Genomic DNA, 22,893 nt, shown 5'->3' with positions numbered 1-22,893 from the left:
TTTTTTCTTATGATGCAAATGAATTAAACACTTTTCTTTAACAATGTGAACGGCTGGGCAGATCAAAGTTGTTTGACGAAGTTCATTGAATGAAGTTCATTTGGATTCTGCATCAGCGTTGAAGACTGTTTAATTTAGAATAAATGAATTCGAACATGGCTGAATATCAACCAAAGATGAAACACGTCCAGGATGTCCAGTTAGTCACCACACCAGAAGTGATTGAAAAAATTTATCATACGGTCTTACGATGAATTTTTTCATTTACTTTGATATGGTGACCTATATCTATGATTATAATTCGCAAGAATATATCATTTTACTCCAACAATTTTCTTGTTAAATAATTCTATTTCATGAATCTCACTCTTGTATAGATATTTTTTCCTTTCTAATATCTAGACAAAATACGTTTACCTATAGATTTCATACGATACGTTATTTATAACATTGCTTATTTATATAATTTATCATATATGCGAAGGATAAGTTATGTCACAATTAAACATGCTATAATAATTTATGTTTTTCGGTCCAAAAAAAAATCAACATAATAATCAACACTTAAAAGTTAATTACTTTTTCAAGTTAATGTAAAAAATTCATATTTTTCTGTCGTACATTTTTTTTCTAATAATTATCTTTGAGAAAATAACTTAAATATAATTGAAAGTAGAATATGTTATCTTATATCGCTCATCCATACATATATTATATATGTCTATTATATATTTTATATTGTAGATATATCGAATCTTCATACTGCGAACATTTTCTCACGATCTACGATGTATCTTTTCTTATAGAATATACATTATTATCAATTTTTTTATGATAAAATTTATTTAGCCGTGCGAGAGTATACAAAGCAACAGCCACGAGTATATTTTCTTTCTCTCTCTCTCTTTCATACTTTGTCATACATATGTTTTCTTCATTGTTTCTTTCTCTCATTTTTGATCTCCCTTTTTCTCTCTTTCTCTCTTCTATTCTCTTGACCACAATACATACATCAATGTTTGTTAATTTGCGAAACTCACGATATGCTTTCGCATTTATTATTTATCACAATTAGCGCTCTTGTCTGGCGAGCTTCTTTTTTTTTTTATTTATTTTATATCATATATGCATATATAGGATGATACAGTTAAGATATTGTGAACAAATATTTCAAAAATAGTCGTCGATATTGAACTTTTATTAACAATACCTACTTATATAAAATATCAAACGTATCTTTTCAAAAAATAAAGAAACAAACAAAGAGAGAAAAAATATGCCCATCAATGTTTAAAATTATTTTTGAAATATTTGTTGTTAGATATTTATACGATTTATCCAGGCTATCATTATGTTTACGTTTTTGTAAATTTGTTCACGTATAATACCTAGACACGTAACCTGCTGAAAGAACATTATTACAGAGATCAGTGCAATTTGCGTGAAATAGTAAACTGTTTTAAACAGGAAAAATAGTAGTTTCTCATATTTTGATATCATGAAAATTTACACGTAAAGTTTGAAAGGAGAAAATAATAATAATTGATTGATTGAATCCTGTTACTTGCAAAATTCTGTTTTTTTTTTTTATTTCTTTTTTTCTCGTATATTTTTATTTCTGGTTCCTATCTAGTCGTTCATTTTATTGTCTCTCTCGCGCGTAAGAATCAAAGAATATTTTTCTTCTTCTTCTTTCTTTTGGAGTATCTGCTTTATGATCGTCTACTGATATACATATATATATTTGCACGGATATATAAATATATGTATAGGTATCATTAGACATAGCTCGTCTTGCAAGATTATTTACGTGTAGTGCAAGTATTATATCAGGCAGGTGTGAAACTTTTCGAGTTTTCGAAAATTCGAGAAGTATATGGAAAAGAAGCGTGTGCATAAATATCGTGTTGTATTTTTCTTTTATTTTTTTAAGGGGGGTGGGGGTTTCTTTTTATCATTTTTATATAAAGTCGTCACGTTTCAACTGGTTCATCTAATCGTACAAGATTTGTACGGAATATTTGTGGGAGAAATAATAGAAAAGAGAAGTTGGGACATGGATACTTTATCATTTGAGCCTTTTTTACAACTCTAGGTTACACTTTAAAATTTATTATTCGCGAAGCTTTATTCTAATTCCATTCTTATTAGTCTTTTTTCGCGTAACCAATTCCAACATTTTGAATTGCTTTTATTAAAGAGATATATTGTAAAAGATCTCTGAGGTGTGTTTCATAATGAAATTTTTTGTCCATATTCCAACACCTGCCTGTCAATATTTTCAATCATAACATGCATATGTGACTATGTATGTTTCTCTCTCTCTCTGTCTCCCTCTCTCTCCTCTTGAAATCTTTCTTTTCTTTAGTGTGTGCTTTCTTTATATAGATTCAACATACCAAATGTATTTGAAACCGGCTTTGTTCGTCTGTTTGTCTATTTGTTAAATAATCTGTCTCTTATACTACCATTTCGCTGTCTTTGTTCTTTCATCTAACCTGAGGATAAGGCCCTGTGTAAGTACTTAGTCATAATGCATAATGATGCAGCTAGCTTTCGCGAGAACGAAGAGGCGTTTTTTCGAATTTTTTTTGCATATCGAATATTACGTACACATATACATATGTAATTTATGCCCACGTTTATGCCTACGTATATATATATGTACACATATACGTCTCTTTTTCTCGGCTATCATTTGTTTTTTTCTTTTTATAAAAACTTACCTATCCGGTTAATTTTGCAAGTTTTATTTCTAACAATTTCGAACAAATATCATGACCGTCATGATGCGTTAAAATCAAGCTGTGCGTTTGATAAAATATCACAGGTCCAGCCCATGATTAGTTTTATTAGATATCGTAAGATTTTTAATTATCGTCAAAAACACATACACACATTCTTTCTTTCTTTCTTTCTTTCTTTCTTTTTTTCTCTCTCTCTCTCTTTCTTCCTCTGTTTCTTTCTTTGTTCTCTAATCTACGTACCTAGCTATTTATCTTCATTTTTCTATTGGTCATCTTTTTTATTATCGGTGACCTCAACTAATGTAAACCTGTGCAAATGGTCATAGATTCCCTCTTTCCTTCTTTCTTTTTTTTTTTTTTTGTTTCTTTTTTTTGTTTTCTACTTTTCTCCTAGGCTGTCATTAGCGAATACTCGTTTACTAGTCCACACAACAGTCGCAAGTAAAGATTTTCAAAGCACAGAGTTTTGACTTTCGAGTCCTTGTTTGAAATAGAGATTGTACTTAAGTCAGTCAAGCGATATGCATTAAATGACGACAGAAAGGGACGTTGTCCAAGTCGACGTCCAAGGAATTCTGCGAGCATCCGCAAGTTTGTCTTCCAATCTTTTGTCTTCATCTGACAATTCGATGAATAAAATTCAAATTCAAAGTACGCAACGAAATTGGAATAAAATAAAAAAAATCTAACGAAAAAATAATCTTTTTCTGTAATTATCTCGACTAATATATAAAATACATATATAGAAAAAAGTGTTTATTGTTATTTGATTTACTTACCTACTGTTTAAGCAGCTCAAACTTACTGGAAGTGGTTCGGAAGCAACCGAGGGAATATGACCTGCTACAGTTTCGAGAAGAGGATACCATTGAGCAACTGGTTTTCTTGGATTGTCTAACATTTCCAACCAATGATCTCGACCAATTCCGATAAAGCTCGAACCGATCGCCGTGCAGCCCATTAACTCGTTTGATCCGATCCTATATCAGATGAAATAAAATAAATAAATAATATTATTTGTTTTGTTACATTCTCTCTCTTTCTCTTTATCACTCTTTTTAAAAATATCTAAAACATTTAATAGCGCAAGAAGATAACGCATACCTATCGTAATCAATAACTTTCACTATAAGACTGACTTCTTCTATGTTGTCTGCCGGTACGTCGAAAACAAGTGCCTCGTTATACACAGGAAATAGCGTGTTTTTCTTCACGGTTGTTTTCTTTTTCTTTATTCGCTTACCACGGCAGAGAAGGTACACTTTTACATATGGATCTGATGGAAACACATAACGAAGATAGTTCAGATAGAAAATAAAGAGATCGCGATATAATGAATTGCATCTGTGTTTGTGAGTGCGAATCATTTCAAAAGTTCCTCCCATAAATCGAGAGATTTTTTCCGACCGATAAACATGATTAAATGCTAGCAAGTTTTTCTTTATCAGACTATATTCTAAGATATTTGAATCGTTAATTCATACCGCTTTAATTAACGCTTCAATGAAATTAATTGGTGGCTGCTTTTTTGCTATTTAATTTGATATTCAAGTACTACTTAAGAAGTCAACCAAGAGTAATTGCACTTCATTATCATTGGTACTTCTACAATTTTGTAACTTCGTTTCAAGAAAGTTTCAAACTTATATTTTTGATCAATGAATTTAAATTACTGTGAACTACTGCTTTTGTTGTTTTTATACATCTTTTTATTTTTACCGGATGCTCCCGTTATATCCATAGCTTTGAGGTTTCTAGCTTTGATCACTGTCAGTGTCAGCCGTCCAGCGGTTGGAAGGAAACAGAGGGACAACATTAATTCACCTAGATCCACTTTTTCCTAAAAACATCCCAATTTCATCAGTTTCCACGAGGAAGATCTTTTCTCCTTTTAACAAATAAAATAAACGATTTAAATTACCTGCGGTGCAGAAAGAATATCCATCGTGTACTCGATTTCTTGCTCAAGGTCGGTGCAATCTAACAATCCTTTAAGGACTACTTGGCCAATGAGGTCATGTCGAGAGAAACGGTCGAAGTCGTAGACGGAAAATTGTAAATAGCGTTCCTTCACTTCCTCGTAAGGAACACTAAAGAAATAAAATGACGTTAAATAAAAATAACTATTTTTATATCAAATTGTGTGAATATAACAATAAAAGATTGTATAAGAATAACAGTAAAGTACAATAATGAAATATTATCAACAAGAATATTAACTTTATCGATATATTAAATAAATGGCTAGATAAAATGATATAATATTGATATAATAAATAAAATGATATTTTTAAAATTTCCTGATATCTTTAGAATATCTTACATCAGTTTATCGAGACAACGAAGGTAAGCAATATAAAATTGATATCGATTAGAAAAAAAAGAACAGTTAAACTTACCTGAAAATAAATGTTTCGTTGAAGATCGGGTTTAAGTTTTTTCGATGAACCTTCGTTTGATATTTTTTCTTTCGATCGGGTAGGAGGTATACCTTTATATAAGGATCACTACTACCTGTTACATCTTTCACCGGTAATTCTCGAGCTTCTAAAACCTAATTTAAAAGTCAACTTAATAATTAATCCAAGTCCTTGTTAAGATAATAACATTAACATCCCAACTACTCGTCTGGGGAAAGGTGAATTTATTTTTCGTTTAGAGATACGAGGAAATGGACTAATCCGAGACTGATTGAGTTTCATACTTTTCTCGTTACATAAAAATTTTCTGTAATTTCCTTTTCATAGATGTATCTCATCGTTATTTCTCGTTTTAATGACTCTACCATTATATTCAAAATAAAAGACTTGTAAAATTTTTTTATTCGATTACTTCCAAAATACAGTTATTACTAATGTAAAGGATTTTTTTGGTTATTAACCACGTGAATTTTTTCTCTCTTCCTTTTATATTATACTTATTATATTTTACGAAAAAGTTATAATCAAAATTTCTAACAAATTATAATATCAGAAAAAAGAGCACACAGTAATAATTGTAACTTTAATATAAAAACTTATAATTAACTATATTCTTTCATAAGGAAGATGTTACGAGGTACTGTAGCGTGGGCCTTTCGTTTTTCTTACGAGTCTTTTTATGAATGAAGTTGAAGAAATATGTCAAAAGGTGTAGGTGATATAGCGTAATACATGCTTACGTTTCTCAATTGCAACATTTCGCGTACATCAACTATTTGTAAAAGATCGAATGTGACCGTAACGAGCGTGTACTTTTTTTAATCTTTTTCCCCTTCTGTTGTCTATTTATTTATATTTCTTTCTTAATGGCCAATAATTTCTAACGAACATTAGTATTACTCAATGTGTTTGATAATGAAGACGATTTTAAAAGGACACACGTGATTTAACGTAAATAAATCGCGTTTAGTTAGCTCATTAGCCTTACCAAGTTTACTCGTGTGTATCTAATGGTATTTAATGATTACCGTTAAATTAAATTTACATAGCCTAGTTAGTCGTTAATAGTAATAATCTTGTTGACGAAATTTTACCCCTCTATTTTTTTTAAATTCTTTTTCAAACTGATTTGTAATCAGACGTAAGTTCGAAGTCAATGTTAAAGTATTCGTATTTATGAAGATTGATTTGAGTAGTAAAGATCAAAATCTTTTAAATAAATTAGTCGACTCGAGATATCCAAAGGAAGATGTTAGATTGATTACAAACATTGTAGAAGAAACTAACTGAATTTTCTAATCAGTTTAAAAGACTTAATCTAATCAACGGAGACGAAAGATGATAGAAGAACACTATAACATTTTCAACCATTCGATTAAATTACTAGTGAACAAAGAACTCGATTCGAACAAAGTCGTGGGTTAGTTCTCGTGTTCTCCTTTCACGCATTGTCGCGTCCTTTAGAGGATTTTTTTTTCTCCTTTACTATCATACAACGTATCGAGTCACACGTAAAGCATTAACTCTCCTTAGAGGTTTGCGTGCGTGTTACATCGTGAATGAACACGTTGACACAATTTTTTAACTAGTTAAGAATGAAACCGAACGAATGAATGTCAGTCACCGCCTTCAAGCATGAATTTCATTTATTACTCATCATCTTTTTAAATGTTTAGAAATTCAAATGCGCCAACTATTTTATTACGAAACAACCGGGACGTTATTTATGATTCTTTTATAAGTATCGTCCTTGATTTATTTATTTCGTAATGAAATGAGAGGAACGTGTAAATGTTTTTTAATCTATAGGTTTTTTTTAGTCCGCATTTAATTTGGATATATTTTAACGCGACAATGAAATTCTTAGAAATCTTGCGAAGCTCCTATCATTAACGTCTTTAAAGTTAACCGTGAAATCGTAGAACTTACCTTAACGACGAGACCGTCGATTTCCTTATCGTAACGAAGAGCGAAATGTAGCTTTCCGGCGTATTCCATTTCTGTAGTACTAGAACTCTCCGTGCTTTCCTGCCTCACAAGATCCTTTTTGTAGAGTTCCGGCTATAACATTAATGGTAAGGTTATTTCAAACAAAACTTCAACGATGGTATTTTGTAAAACATTTCTATTTATACTAAATGAGAAATGAGAAAACATGCAAGAGTGAAGCTACATTTGTGATAGAAATTTTGTGCGTAATTAATGTCTACTACAACGATCGATTAATATGACTCATTTTTATCAGGTAAAATGATTATTAAAGAACATATGAATTCAGTATATACCCACTAATAATATGATATAGTCTTTGAACGTATTCGTATTATTTCATGTATATTCAAGATTCTCTTTGTATTTAATCATTTTCAAGTTGTCGGTAGCACAAACTTACCCTGATAAGACCGAGACTAGAATCACTACGATTTTCCAGACTGCAGATACTGAATTTGATACTGGGCAAGTCGAGACGATGAGACAATTGTCGTTGAAAACTTTGGTGGCGCATTGGAACAATTGGTAAAGTGGTTTGACGTAATACCTATACACAAGAAACATATTTTATTGTTAGCAACGAATATTACTATTCCTGTAGCGCTTTGATAGATATATTTAATAATTACAAGAAAAAAATATTTAAGTAACAGTTTAAAAAAAACATAACATGATCTAAAAATAATTATTATCTAATGGTTTATATTATACTCGTTAAAAATTGTCGATACCTTCTTACTGTCCTTTTGTTCTTGAACGTATTCATGAGTAATCGGCTCCGATTGTAAATCCGGCAAGGAGTGACTTATGCGAATAGCATTTTGCTGAGACAAGTCACCATTTGCATCTTCGTCGTTTTCATGACGAGCAACACCCAACAGCCATCTCCAAGTAGAAGAGCATTGAAAGCTAATTGCAGCTAAAAGTACTAGAGCCATCAAGGCAACTCCAGTTCCTACCAGCAGTTGATATGGAAAATTTTCACTCCACTCTTCTGTGAAAAAATGATATAATCTTCCAATTAACAAGTATGAACGATCGTACAATAATAAACGATATATATATAATTTTTTTTAAATAGAACATGTTAGCCAAAATTTATAAATACTCATAAATGCTTATAAATTTTTAATTTCAATAAATTTTTTTCTTTGGAAAGATCAGTTGATTCTATTTTATTAAATTCAATTATACGTTTTAATCGCTCATGTGGTTGCTTAAAATTAATCGATGTAATTACTTCGATTTAATGCAGTTATTAAATATACAATATATTAGGTGTAGAACTTTGTTTCCGCCGGTTTTTTTCCCTAAATTCGAAGCTTTATCGTAAATAATTAGTTATTAATTTATGATTCAAAGTATTGTCCATCGCTTAATTCCCGGCATTGTCCTCAATGCCTGGAATTGTCCCAATTGCCTGATTTTCCACTATTCCGGTAACATATATATAATAAATGGTTGGTCATTGTATTTATAATAGAAAATGTATAATATATAATACATAGTACATGTTTTACAATTCTAAAATATAATAATAAAATTTTTGAAAGATGTTTGCACTTTAGAGACAAACTTGAAACAAACAATTTTTGAGATTCATATTAGCTAGAAGAATGAATAAAGAACGAAGTAACGCAAAAGTTTATTTAACTTCATAGAAATATCGATGAGAAAGGACGAAAATGATCTAAAGTAATTTCTAAGTAAGTTATATATATATATACTAAAGAAGATATCTTGACGTGCGAAAATTGCAAGGTGGTGGGTCGATAGTTGGAAAACTTGTGGGTTTAAACTCCTACTTGGACTACCATCATAGTAATCCATAGGATAGAATGTTCGCTTACTTACGCAACCAGCTGCTCATGTAGTGGGTACGCATCGTATAGATACTTTCCATTATAGCATAGCTACAATACCACTCACTCTGTCTTAAGATGAGCATAACGTTACATAATATTTACCATCTAACTTAATTGTTCGAATAAATAATTATTAGAAATATTTTAACGTCAGAAAAAAACAATTGAATTGTTTTAAATTGAGAAATAATCATCAACATTTGAAAAAAAGAAAAAAAAAATGTAAAATATTATATCGTTATTGTACGAGAAAAAAATTACAGATCGTAAAATATTAATTTAAGATAAGTATTGTAAAATGGTAAATTCTTAACAAAATTCTTTTATCGAGGGTATTGAATAATAGTGAAAGGTATTTCGCATCTATTACACAGGCAGGCATCGTAATAATATAAGGAATAAATCGTTAAGTTGTGCCAATATTCAATGTTAAAAAATCTTGTCTCCAGTTCCCAGCTATTTCATATAACAGGATGAGGAGGAGAATGAGGAGGAGAATGAGGAGGAGTTGAAAGAAGGGGAGAAAAGAACGCAGAAAGTATGCAATGGGCATTATTGTGCTCGCTCGTCCTACGTGAAAGAGAAAGGGAGGATTATGTATCACATCCATGTCATGTGGTTACGAGCTTGTAAAGAAAAACCATGTCTTTTTTTCTTTTCTATTTCGTACAATTTATTTGCCTGTTTGAGTGTTAGCCCTTTTGTTAAAATTACGAAAGCTTTTTCTTGTTTATTAAAAACTTAACTCTAAACATTTTCCGCTTACTGTCGAAAACATTCGTTAATTTATAAATCAAAAATAATGATTACACGAGATAAAGCATAGTTTTTTTTGTGTTGTGTAAAAGATAGCTGAAAAGAAGGATATAAAGATACTTGCTAGAGGGAGATAAATGCTTTGGAGTGGCTATATAATGAAATGATGAATCTAATTACGAAACTTTAATAACCATTTTTATACCGCTAGAGATAAAATCGAGGTTTCATATTTTCTATGCTAAGATCTATGGATATAAGATATAAAAAAGTGAAGAATATGAAAGATCAATTATTATTTGTCTAATGTCAGACGAATCTTGGGATATCTAATTACGTATGCAATTACAACTCTAGAATAATCAATAACCATCGTATAATTATGTGTGTTTGTATATATCTTTATTAATTAATATCTAATTAAAATAACCCAATACGAAGATAGCAAAATTTATTAAAATATATATATATATATATACCATAAATATCATTAAAAAAGAAAAAAGGAAAAAGAAGATAATCACACTTTAATTGATTATTCGACTCATCGGCAGATACAAAAAGGTGATAGATTTTTGTTCTCTTTTGGTTTAGTAATTCCTACATAACCGAGTACTTCTATCATTATATCACCGGGTATCTCTTCTTTGATCATACCAATTGTTTCCGTTCGATAACTTTGACCAGCGGCAAGTGCAGCTTCCTCTGCCATTTCCGGTGGTGCTGCAGCAACAGCAGCTTTCGCGGCAGCCAATTTTTCAGCAAATTTTGCATACTCTTCGGCTTTAATCAAATGTTCCGCAGCTTCGATCAATTCATTGTTACCTGGAACGTTCAACTCTTCCACTATGTCGACCTTGCTCATGCTCGTGGTCAGAGTCCTTGCATACGAGTCTGATGGACGTTGAATACCTGGTGCATTGCTTCTGTATTTGTTTTCATATATTGATTTGTTTTTATTTTCATTCTAGTATCAATTTAATTATTATCGTTGATTTAAATTTTGAAAAAAATTTCATTATGGATTTATCGATTTATTTTTGTTTCTTACAAATGTTACTGAATAAAGAATTTTATATTCATAAATAATTTAAAATCCTTAAATGTTTAAGAATAAATAGGAATGATTGTTAACCTAATAAAAATAAAAATGGATCTTGAAATTGAGTTCAGGATTTAACATTTTTTTTTCAGTCGAAATCAATTGCCTACGTTACATTCATACTTAGATATAAATCTAAGTATATGTATCTACAATATTATTTAATTAATGGTTAATTACTTTCGCATCTCCAAGTGTTCCGTAATCAATCTGTCAAAATGTTGGAGTATTGATTCGTTGTTGATAGGTTTGTTAGTTTTAGGAGGGGTTAGACTATTTCTTTCTTGTGAACAATGAAAGTACGAAGTTGAAACATTGCGTGACATGATCGATCAATACTTGTATGGAAAACACGGAATTTTAACGACTTTTCTCGAGTTATAAAGTACCAAGATTAGGGAGACAGTGACACGTAATATTAATAGCTTAGCGTTTTTCTTTTTTTTCTCTTCAAAACTTTGTTTTTTTTTCTTTTTAATACATATTTTTAACAGAACAGAATGTTGAGGCAACATATTTTTAAAATATTGCTTGCGCAATATTTTACAAAAATATGCTAATATTAATTATATTTGCATTGTAATATCTAGACAAATTCGTTGATTTGTTTCCACGAATACAAAATGTTTTTAATAAAGAAACATTTATGAAGAATTATTCGGGAAAAAATGATTAAAGTTCTATTCGAGGTAAAAGTATATCCAACACCGTAAGCGAGTTGGCTTGCTAAATAATTTGGCGAAAAGCTTGACATATATTAACGTATGTACATAGACTATTCCATTTATGGCGAGCGTAATTTAATTCCATCCTTTCCTGCGCATTCAACGTTCTCGACGTAACATGAGTCCCACAAATTCGTATATAAACGAAGTTGAGGGAAGGTTTGAAAGGGTCGATTATTTGTGTTCACTAATTCGAAATAATGAGCATGAAAAAACATGTCAGGTAATTACATCGAAGTAGTTAAAGTAATGAAAGAAAGTAAAAATGAGAAAAGAAAAGTAAACTTTCGTAATACGTAAAATAAGAGTAGAGAAAACATTGTTTCATCTGCTTTAAAACGAAGCAACTATTGGTTCGGTTAATCTTTCAAATTAATCTTTAGCAACGTGTTATATATTCGATTCGATTATCAATATTCGTAAAAGAACTAGCCACTCTATTAGTTGCAACACAATAACATCTCTCTTAAATTGAATCTTCTTATCTTTTCTTGGTGTTAAAATTGTCAAACATTTAGAGTATAAACTAATCACTAATTTTCTCATCAATACTAATTACTTATTGATGATACAAGTAAGTATAGAAAACTGGAGGTTAATATAATATTGATTTTTTTTTTTTTTCTTATAAATAAGCGCTACAATATCTTTCTTAATTGACAATTTTCCTTTAATCAGGTCTAATGACTTTATCGTCAGGTAAGAAAACAAGGAATATAATGAAGAAATAAAGAAGAAAATAGTTAACGTTATCGATATAAAACAGAACGCATCAAATTCTCGTTATGAAAGATTACTTTGGTCGTAAATGCATTTTAAAGCCCCGTGCATATAGACAAGTAAGTATACATCTTTCGATAGATCTCATCGTCCTTCACTTTTACATCGCGTGTTCACCAAAAGTCGAGCACCAATAGTCGTAAGCCAAAATCGATTCCATGCGCGTATAACTATTGCGCTGGTGAAATAGATGCTGGTGACAGAGATAGAATGAGAATTACTGTTTGCGTCATACTACAAACTATACTAGCCGCGACCCTGACCCTCCGGTTTACTCAATTCTTCCTATATATTTTTTTTCTTTTTTTCATTCTCACTTATTTTATCTCTTTCCTTTTTTCTTTCTCTTGTAATGCCTGATTGATTATTTGCGGGTGAGAGAGAGATAAATTCTATCAGAGAAATCTATTTCTTAGTAATCATACACTGAATCGTTTACAGAGAAATACGATAGCTTTACGACTCATACAAAGGATCCCAGAATTTCAGAATTCTACGTATCTCATTCAATCGAAGTAATTTCACTTTCTATGCTCTTCATCTAGCTATCCCTATTCATCCCTTCCTTCTATGAAATTACGAGCTCTAAAATTTATGGTTTAATATTGCATGTAACAAGAACTATCAATTGTCTAGCTCTCCTATCACTTCTCTCGCGATTGACATCATGTAATAAATATCTACTGTATAAATGATCAACAATTTTGAAGGGTCTGCTTTATTGTTATTAATATTTTTAGTAAAAAATAAAGAGAGAGATATAAAGTAAGTTTTTACTTAATGCCAAGGCTTTCTATAATCGTGATAAATGATTTTTGCGTTGGGTTAGAAAACATCTTGATAATTTTCTAGACTATTTGTTACGAAGAAAGTAATTTGTGAAAGGGGCAAAAGAATGCTTGTGCAATCTTCCTGTAATTCCTGTACACAATTAATTGAAAGTTTTATTTTTGTGGAATATTTTAAGCGTTTAAAATACGAATTGATTTTTTTTATTTTTCTTTTATACCTGCCGATATTAAGATATATTATTTAGACATGAAGCTTTTTATTTACATTCAACACTTTCATTCAAATTGTGTTTTTGTTGACTATAAATATTACGTCATGGTAACACAATTCAAGCGTCGTACGTTTCGTTTTTATTTTTTTGTTTTTATTTGTGTAACTTGAATCAACTCCGAATTGAAGTCGTGCATCTGAAACGATTTAAATTACTTTTTTTCGCTTTATAGCGACGTGTGGTTAGGGAAATAAATAAAAAATGTCCTTTAAAGTAAATACAAATAATAAAGAAAAAAATATATTTTCAAATATATCAGACAATTCAGAAATAAAGATTGATACAATCAATGTCCAGGAGGATCAAGATTTTTTTCCTTGGAGAATATTTATTAATCATGTTGACAGCTATCATGGCAAGAAATTAGCCTTAGTAAGTATGATATTTTAATTAATCAAGAGAAATATCCTTATTATTTGAAACAGTATATAATAAAATGTAATAATAAATACAAGGATATAGTAAGTATCATGTTACGTTGCAAAAGTTAAATTAACTCCATGCTAGAAAGCATTGTATACTATTATATTATATCTACATACGAGTTTACGTTACATTTGGATATTACGTGATATCGCTTGCGGTGGCTTCAAGTTCAAAATTGAGTTTCTGATATTTTAACTATTAATAAGATAATGTAAAGTTTTTAAACTTAATATCACTTTCTGAATTAGTATTATATCAGCTATAGAACATCGCCTTTTTATCTAATAAAAAAAACTTCTCCTTCAAATATAATTGAAAAATAAAAATGTGATTTAATTTCATAACGAATAAATCAATTATTTTATTCACATTTTATCAAATTTTGTTCTTGGTTTTTCATATAATTATGTTTGAAAATATGTAAATATATAGTATAGATAAATTTGATAATTGTTTTGATGGAAAACTATTGTTTAAAAATCTACCTTTTCTTAATTACTTTTTACATAGTTTTAATTTTTCCTTATTTGTCTCCTCATAAAATCATTATTTTAAACACCGACTGGTCGAAGTTTCTTATTTTTTAATTTCTGTCGTTCCCCACAGTTGATGGCAGTTGTTCATGACATTTGACACTGACAAACGAGGCTAATTATTTTTCTTCTTACAAAGACCAGAGAAAAGCGCGAACGCAAAGTCGTAAGGTTCCATGGTTTATGAGAACACACACTTATACAGAAAGACTTTCCAACAGAAAAACTCATAAAAGCTGTATAATAGCTGTTTCATGATATATCATATCGTTTTCTCGCTTTGCATTCATATCATGGAAGATATCGCGTTGAGTCTTATGCAAAAATATCAAATTAAACTTCAAAGGTTTTTCAAGATTTGACAATTGTATTGTGTAAAAGAATATAAGTGAATCTTTCATCCCTTAAACATTTTAACTTTATCCTTAAACATTATACTTTTCCCTTTGATTTCTTCTCTTAACATACTTTTAATTATTCATATAATGAACAATGGATCGTTTTAACCATTTCTCTACTCGCTCCTTCCTTTTTTTTTTTATTATTTCAAAGAATTCATTTTATCATTTCCATTTATCCGAACGTATTATTAATAAAATTATTAATAAAACTAAAATTTTCTAATTTATTTTGTTATATACACACAATACTGATTTATAATTAATAATTTATTCTTTGCAAATCTTATGAATCAAAATTAAATCCTATCTTTCAAAATGTCGACTATCGTTTTTAAGAAATAACGAAAAACGTGTTTCTTCGTGAAATGTTTTTATTTTTAATATATATGAGTTTCAAAGGGAAAATTGAAGACAGTTAATAAATTTTGATGAACAAATTTATTTGATCTTGTTGAACGTTTCGTCCCTTACTGGGGACTTCCTCAGCAACTACAAAATTTTTTTTTTTTCTTTATATTATTTTATAATTATGACTTGTTTTTATTTTTATACAACTTTCTCAACCCTGAAAACATTTCAAATAGATTTTGGTATTAAGAATCACGCTCTTAAAGTGTAAAGTGTTATTTCTAGCGAAAGTGAATAAGACAGTGTAGGTTAAATTTTTAGGCATTGTCGAGGCTGACTTACATTAATCCAAAAATTGGTGGAGAAGCGGTAGACACCACGGAGGATGAACTAGAAGATGAGGTAAAAGTCGAGGAGGAGGAGGAGGAGGAGGAGGAAAACGAAATAAAAGAGGGTGAGGACATGGGCGAGGCGCACGTGAACGACGAGGAAAGAGAAAAAAGGGTCATGGAATTTGAACGAAGCAAGCAGAAACCTTTGCAAAAGTACGAAGTGATTGGTACGCTTCTGGAATATAAGGTACGAGAACCCTTCGATTTTCTTGTGGGTTAGTTTAATCAACGTCTCAACATCATCTGACAAGTTAAGCAATGTGAAAGAAAAAAAAAGAATTGAACAAATACCTATTAGATCGTACGATTTGCTTTAAGATTTATTAACATCGAATATAACATTTTTTCGCCAAATAAGTTTCGATGAAATTATTCGAAATTTATTTTCCCTTTATATCGTGCACATCTTTGTAAAAAGTTTTAATAACTAAGAAATTTTGAATATTATTGGCAAATTATAAAATTATATCTTTATTGTGAGTATCTTATAACCGAGATATTTTTATCCATCATCCTTATAACCTGTCTTACTTTGTTTTCATTTCACAGATATTAGAAGTTATTTTATCGTGAAATTTAGATCATTACTTTTAATCTTTTCGAGAAATTTTCTTTTTTATATATAAAATAAAATGATAAGATTCGTTAAATTTCATACAAATAGAAGAATCTTTTCATGGGAAAGGGAAAAAAAAGATATTACATCAAGCGATAAAATGTAACTTGCTAGATCGATAAAACTCAGAATGCAAATATTTTATTCTTCAAGTTTAGAATCAAGAGATGATTTAAATTGCTCGTCATTATTTTCATATTGTATTCGAGCTTTTGTTATAGTCGAATATTTTTGTCCCAGCTGAAATTCTATATTTGATATCTTTGTTTCCAGTATCCTTACCCCGAAGAAGTAACGAGAATTATTAAAGACACAGACAGTCGTGAGGTTCTATTGTGTGAATTGATGAAATGTGGAATTATTATTTACGATATTACACAAGATCGGAGTCAAATCGAAGAAGCTTCTTGGGTATTAGAAGGTTCGCACATTTATTATGTTCCCCTCGAATATATAAGAAATTTCTTGTTTCCGTCTTTTTAACAAGTAAAAGATTATAAAAATTTCTATAAAAAAAATTTACCTGCTTGACAAGACAGTGACAATTCTCTTACAGCGATAGAAAATTTTGATTAACTTTAGGAAAAATATATTTAGAGAAATATATTTTTAGAAATAAAATGAATTTAGATCTTGTACGATTTTAATACAAACATTGTAATTGTTTAAAGAATACTTTATATCTAAGTAATCTTCAAATTTTTTTAGATACTTTGATGATTAAAAAATATAACGCAGAATCATTTCTTTTAGTTTTCTTCGCAAATACGAATTAACTACCAATTCAATCTATTTATCTACTTCGATATAAGAAAGTATCTCTATCTATTAATCAGTTAGCATTGAATTTCCGCTCACGTACCTGAACTACGCTTCCTCTCAAAACTATCTTACGATATTCTTTCTTTCTTTCTGTCTTTTTTTCTTAATCTTCTTTTTTCGATCTATTTTTAAGCCATCCAGGAAATATTAGAAAGTTCTGATGGCGATATGGCCAAGAAAATTGGTAAAAAAGAGAATAAGAAAAGTAGAAAAAGTAAAAGAAAGGAAAAAACGAAGATACCTCGATATTTTATCCTGATTTCAACAATAATGACTTGGGCCTTTACAAAGCCATTGGATCCGGAAGATCCGGATTTGCCGTTCACCGAAGTGGATTACAGAAAGCGACGAGCACATCCAAATTTTAAGGAGCACTTAAAATTCGAGAGAGATGTTGTTATCGTTAAAAAACGTGTCGATTTGAAAGAAAAGTTAAAGACCATCGTGATTTGTTGTGGTATCACTTACGGCGAGGAACAGAACGGGCTTCATTATCTTTTTAAAATGGCATGGTTGAATGAACCTTTTCTGCCAATTATTGGCAATGGTAAAAATAGGATTCCTCTTCTTCACGTTCGCGACTTAATCTCGTGAGTATCGAGAATATCTTATTATTCTTATTAATTTCTTCTATTTTCAACTATACTTGCATATTTCAGGATAGTACGCGACGTTATAAAAAATTGGCCAACTTTAAGATACATCGTGGCTGTTGAGCAAGGAATTGCTTCTCAAAGCGAGATTGTCAAGGTAATTAATTACATTTTATTGATATGTTTGTTTTTGCTGAAAAAAAAGTTGTAAATATGAAGAGATAAAAGTCTCTCTCTTATTATATATTTGAAACAATATTGTTACACAGCATATCAGTAAAGAGTTAACAACTGGAAAAGTGAAACGCGTTGGTCTAGAAGAGTCCTTCCTATATCCGGAAATCACTCAACGAATTTATGATTTGATGACGCTTGATTTAAATATCGATCCTGTCTATGTCCTTGAGAGGATACGCTGGCATTTTGACACGCCATTCACAGACAATATCGAATCGATTGTAAAAGAATATAAAGCGTGGAGAGAACTACATCCGATGAGAATAATTGTCCTTGGGCCGCCAGCCTCCGGAAAAACTCGAGTGGCTAACTATCTTGTTGAGCATTATCGTTTGCATTATATCAACGTGAAAAACTTGATCAATGATAGCATTAAGAAATTGGTAGATATTTAATAATAATAATATTTTCACATTTTGTTATTAATTTTACATTTTTTTCTCTCTCTTGTCTTTCTTTTCTACGTTAAATCAAATAATGTTAATTGAAATTTATCTAACGTATCGTGAAAATAATTTCAACATTTACGAGTCCGCAGAAATAGAAGAGAAAACAGCTTTAATAGAAAACAAGGATCGAAGCGGAGAAAAGGGAGAACAAACAGAGGAGGAGAATGATATTGAGGAAGAATCTGTCCCGTTGGAAGATTTGCAACGACAGCTCGACGAAATACGAAACAATTTAGCCCAAAATGATGGACGTCTCGATGATATTACATTGAACAAGTTAGCTATCATTTATTTTTCATTTATTATTCGCTTTATTTCCGATAAATGTTGCTTACTTATATTACTATAAAATTATTAAAAAATTTGAAAAAAATGTATCTGGAAAGAAAAATAGAGATAAAATCTATCTTTACGACAAGATATAGAGGTCTTTTTCAGCTCTCTCTCTCTCTCTTTCTTTCTTTTTTTCGAATTTTTAAAAAAGTTTTAAAAAAGATTAACTAAAACGGAATCAAAGATTGTTTCTGAAGAGACTTTGGTCGAAGGATTGTTTGAATCAAGGATACGTTATCGATGGATATCCAAAAACATACGAGCAAGCTAAAATACTCTTTGAATATTCAGAAGAAATTGAAGAGGAAGAGGAAGAAGAGAATGAAGAAGAAGAAGAAGAAGAAGAAGATGAAGATGGAGAAGAGGATAAGGAAATTCTCGAGGAAATGAATGTAAAAGCTTCGATCATACCGAGACTTGTTGTCGTTTTGGATGCGAGCGATGATTTTTTAAAGGAACGAGTTATCAATTTATCCGAGAGAGAAATCCAAGGCACCCATTACACGGAAAAGGATATGATACGACGTTTGAAAGAATATAGGTAAGATCGATGATTCGAGAGCATCTTACCCTCTTGAGAAAAAAATAAAATTAAACCAGCACCCTTTTTGAAATGATAAATTGTAAGTTCTTTTCCGAAATAAGATATCTCATTTGTCTTTTCGTTAACTCGTAAATTGATATGATCACATTTTGATTTCACGTATCACCCTAACCTTTCTATTCTTGTAATATACAGGGTGGGGTGTGTCATTTATAGTGACCAGGTCAATATTTTCCTAAACAAAGGGAGTATAGTTACCGTTAGAACAGTGTCGTTATCTCAAAGAACATTTCTATTAACTTCTTGTCGTATCATCCGCTTTAATAACGATTAAAGTATCTAACCAAGATATATATCATTTAATCGCCTTTCAACACTATCGTTTCGTATTTCATTGTACATTCGAAACATTTATCATCAATTTTTTGTAGTTTATATATTTTATAATCGATACCAATAATAATATCGTATTGGTATCGAATACCAATAAAATTCTTACCAATAATAATAATAATAATAATAAAATTTCAGAGAAAGAAATACTGACGATAATACGCCTCTTCAATTCTTCGATGAAATAGAAGTCCATCCGTTGATTATTTCGATCGAAAATGATATTTGTCCTGATATGTTCCCTACAATTTATCAGTGTCTAAAAAAGCTCGGGGCACCGAAAAACTACGGTGAGAAAAAAGGGGAAAGATAAAGAGAAAATATTTTTTTATTAGATGTTATGTGTGTTTTTTCTATCTTTAATTCTGCCGCTCCGCCTCACCCATTTTTCTTCCTTTACTATTTTTTTTTCTATTACTCCAGTCCACTGGGGCTTTCCATTTTCAATCATTGTACGCGTTACTTAATAGAGATGATAACTTATAAAGATCAACAAAACGTCATATACACTGTTCAGATGATCGTGACATGAGATTGTTTGTACCACCCACTGTGATTTTGATATTTCGTTGCACATTTTATGCAAAAATTTGTTACATCTTTTGTCCACGTTTTCGTATTATCGTGATAAAAAGTTTATTTATTTGTATTATTCATGCACTCTAATATATGCTATAATATAAAAATAATTGATCCGTAATGAAAAAAAAAGGAAAAATAATTTGTATCTTGATTTTTTTATAATTATAGTAATTTGTTTTTCGCAGGTTTAACACCAGAGGAAGCAGAAGAAGCTCAGAGGGATGCGGACGCTAAAAAGAAAGCTGAGGAAACGGCTTTCAAAATACGAGAGAAACGAGAAATAGAAGAACGTAAGAGAGAACGTGAAAGAAAAATGATGGAGTGGGTTAGTATGTATTATTGTCGTCAAACTTTTGTAAGATAAGTTGTTTACTCCTACACAAACAAAAAGAAATTACTTGATAACAAGATGGATCGATGAAAAAAATTCTATTAACACCTTGATGCTCTTCAAGGAGGGAAAAAAATATAATAACTTTTTAAATAAACGACGCGTGAATTTTTTGCTATTAATTATCTTTTTTTTTTTTTTATTTGTTACATTCTGTTTAAATTTTTAAACAAAGATCGATTACCGAAATAAAACTGATACGATCAGAATTAAAAATAATCTCAATATTTTTACGTATATGTAAAATAATGACACGTGGATAGTAGTCGAATCCAAATCGCAATTCATGTGATTTTTAATATAAGGATATCTGTATCTTTCTATTCCAAGTGTCCACGTTTATTTGATATGCGTGTAAATCTGTTGTGTAATCAAACGTGAGTCAATGGCTTAGCCACGTTGGATTACTAATTCCCGACCGATCACTAAATTCAAGCAACGTGGGCACGATTAGTGAAATAGATGGGTGACCCGTCCGTAGAAAACAACAGACAAAACTCGTTTGCTGTTGATTTCAGAGAAGCAATAAAAAAACGCTACATCTTTGGTAATATTGAATAAATGTGAATATTTGTTCGTAGAAAAGTGAATCGAATCTAAAAAAAAAGAAGATTAAAAAAGACAAGAATAATCAAACATGAAGTGTGTTGTGTTTCATATCTTGGTAATTGCGAGAAACAAAGCACATTTTCATATACTTCCACATTTATGTAGCAACTTTTGTAATTCACGACTACGTTTATTATTCGCGTATTTAAATATCCTACACGTGTAAGTATGGACTAGATCCATGAACATGGATCTTTAATTCATACACGGTTTCACGTGCCATGTTTACACGTGTATTAAGAACACGGATCCTTAATTCCTTATTAATACACGTTTTACATGGCACGTGTACACGTGTATTTTATGACACGTCTAAAACCGCAATCTCTAAATTTTTAAAATATGTAGATTAGACTTGATCATAATTCAGTCGAATTTCGCTACTTATTTAATTCCATATAAATTAAAGATCGTGCAATATTGATATCACCTTCAACCGATAGCTACTTTACGGTCATACTTACGTGAAATATAGTTTAATCGAAATTTTATGTGATACAGAATTCTGGAATAAAAAAATATTTTGTTACTTAAATAAAATAATGTAATAAAAATCAGTGATATGAGCAATAGTATTCATTCTTCTTTATGATTGAAAGGAGTTAATCAAATCTTGCAAACATCATTTATTCATTTACGGTAATCGATTAGATCGATTTTATAATCGTACTATTATGCATATATAATACTAAAATATTATTAAATTCATTAGTACTACTAATCCTTTCGAATTACAGGACGAGCGATTTAACATTAATGATAGAAAAGCTAAACGATTTCAAATAGACTTTAAACGTAGGGATGATAAAATTCATTAGAAAATGTAACTGTAGGTTCATCGTGTTATTATCAATGAGGTTTAATATCCTGTCATATTTATAAGGATATTTTTACCAAAGATTAATACTAATCGATAGAGTTCAAAATCGCTATATTTCAAAATGTAGTTGACATAAATTTCATGGATTATATCGTTTGTTCTCGCGACGAGAAGTTTTTAAATTATGAAAATTACTGTTAGGGGACTGATGGGCGATTAAATCTGTGTAAAAAAATAAATAAATTTTGGAAGTCGAAGTTAGAAGAAAGTTGTATTTGAAGATTTCGGTCTTTGCGATTTTAATCTACTTCTCAGAAGTTCTTTTTTTTTTTACTATCTAAAAGACTCCCTTGTTGGTTTATCCCTCAAAACCCGAAGGATTTTCTTATGAGAAAAATGTTCGTGAACTTTGTAGCTCGCTTGCATTGATCGTTGACACTAGCCAATGTAAATTTCTTTGTTCCTCTTACCCTTGCTATCTATCCTTCGCGACTTTGAAACTAAGAAGTTTACTAGCATAAAATGGTAGAGCATCTGCGACGATAACTTTTGAGGGTTCGAATTAATCTTCACTATCTCACTTTCGTCTTAGATAAAATTCATCATTGTTATTTGAAAAAAAAGAACAAACTTTTCACTGGCTTGGACATTTATTATTAATAATAATTTCAATCCCTTTCAGACGGATTTGTTAGAAAAATTGCAAGAAGAGGAGGAAGAAAAGCTTAGTGTTATGGGTCAACCACTTAGACATTATCTAGTTCGATACGTGTTTCCGACTTTGACAAAGGGTCTTATACAAGTCGCTAAATTACGACCGGACGATCCAATAGATTTTTTAGTAAGTATTGCTAATTAAACAAATATTCTCTTATAATTTTGAGTCCTCCTGTTTCCTGATTTATCTTCCACATAATTAAGTATGTTTTAATAACAATTCTTTATCGCATATGT

At 30.4% G+C, this 22,893-nt stretch overlaps 1 protein-coding gene across 2 annotated transcripts in view; it reads right to left on the bottom strand.

Moving 5' to 3' along the window:
• Positions 1-3,004: 3,004 nt before the first annotated feature.
• LOC106785270 (synaptotagmin-10-like) overlaps positions 3,005-22,893 on the bottom strand; it is a 31,439-nt gene continuing 11,550 nt past the window's right edge. The window contains exons 2-10 of one of the 2 annotated variants that reach the window (XM_014745577.1): positions 7,891-8,153; positions 7,560-7,706; positions 7,097-7,228; positions 5,147-5,301; positions 4,669-4,837; positions 4,467-4,587; positions 3,852-4,023; positions 3,527-3,727; positions 3,005-3,365 (exon numbers count right to left, since the gene is read on the bottom strand). In XM_014745577.1, the coding sequence (XP_014601063.1) occupies positions 3,362-3,365; positions 3,527-3,727; positions 3,852-4,023; positions 4,467-4,587; positions 4,669-4,837; positions 5,147-5,301; positions 7,097-7,228; positions 7,560-7,706; positions 7,891-8,153 (1,364 nt within the window). In that variant the 3' untranslated portion in view covers positions 3,005-3,361. Of the gene's footprint in view, positions 3,366-3,522; positions 3,728-3,851; positions 4,024-4,466; positions 4,588-4,668; positions 4,838-5,146; positions 5,302-7,096; positions 7,229-7,559; positions 7,707-7,890; positions 8,154-22,893 lie in introns of those variants that run through there. The other variant, XM_014745586.1, reaches the window with a different exon arrangement.

The sequence above is a fragment of the Polistes canadensis genome, unplaced genomic scaffold (genome assembly GCF_001313835.1).
Source record: "Polistes canadensis isolate GaletaPanama2010 unplaced genomic scaffold, ASM131383v1 scaffold_2, whole genome shotgun sequence".
In the NCBI taxonomy this organism is placed as follows: domain Eukaryota; kingdom Metazoa; phylum Arthropoda; class Insecta; order Hymenoptera; family Vespidae; genus Polistes; species Polistes canadensis.
The sequence above is the reverse complement of the archived record's forward strand: the minus strand, read 5'-3'. Positions and strand labels throughout refer to the sequence as shown.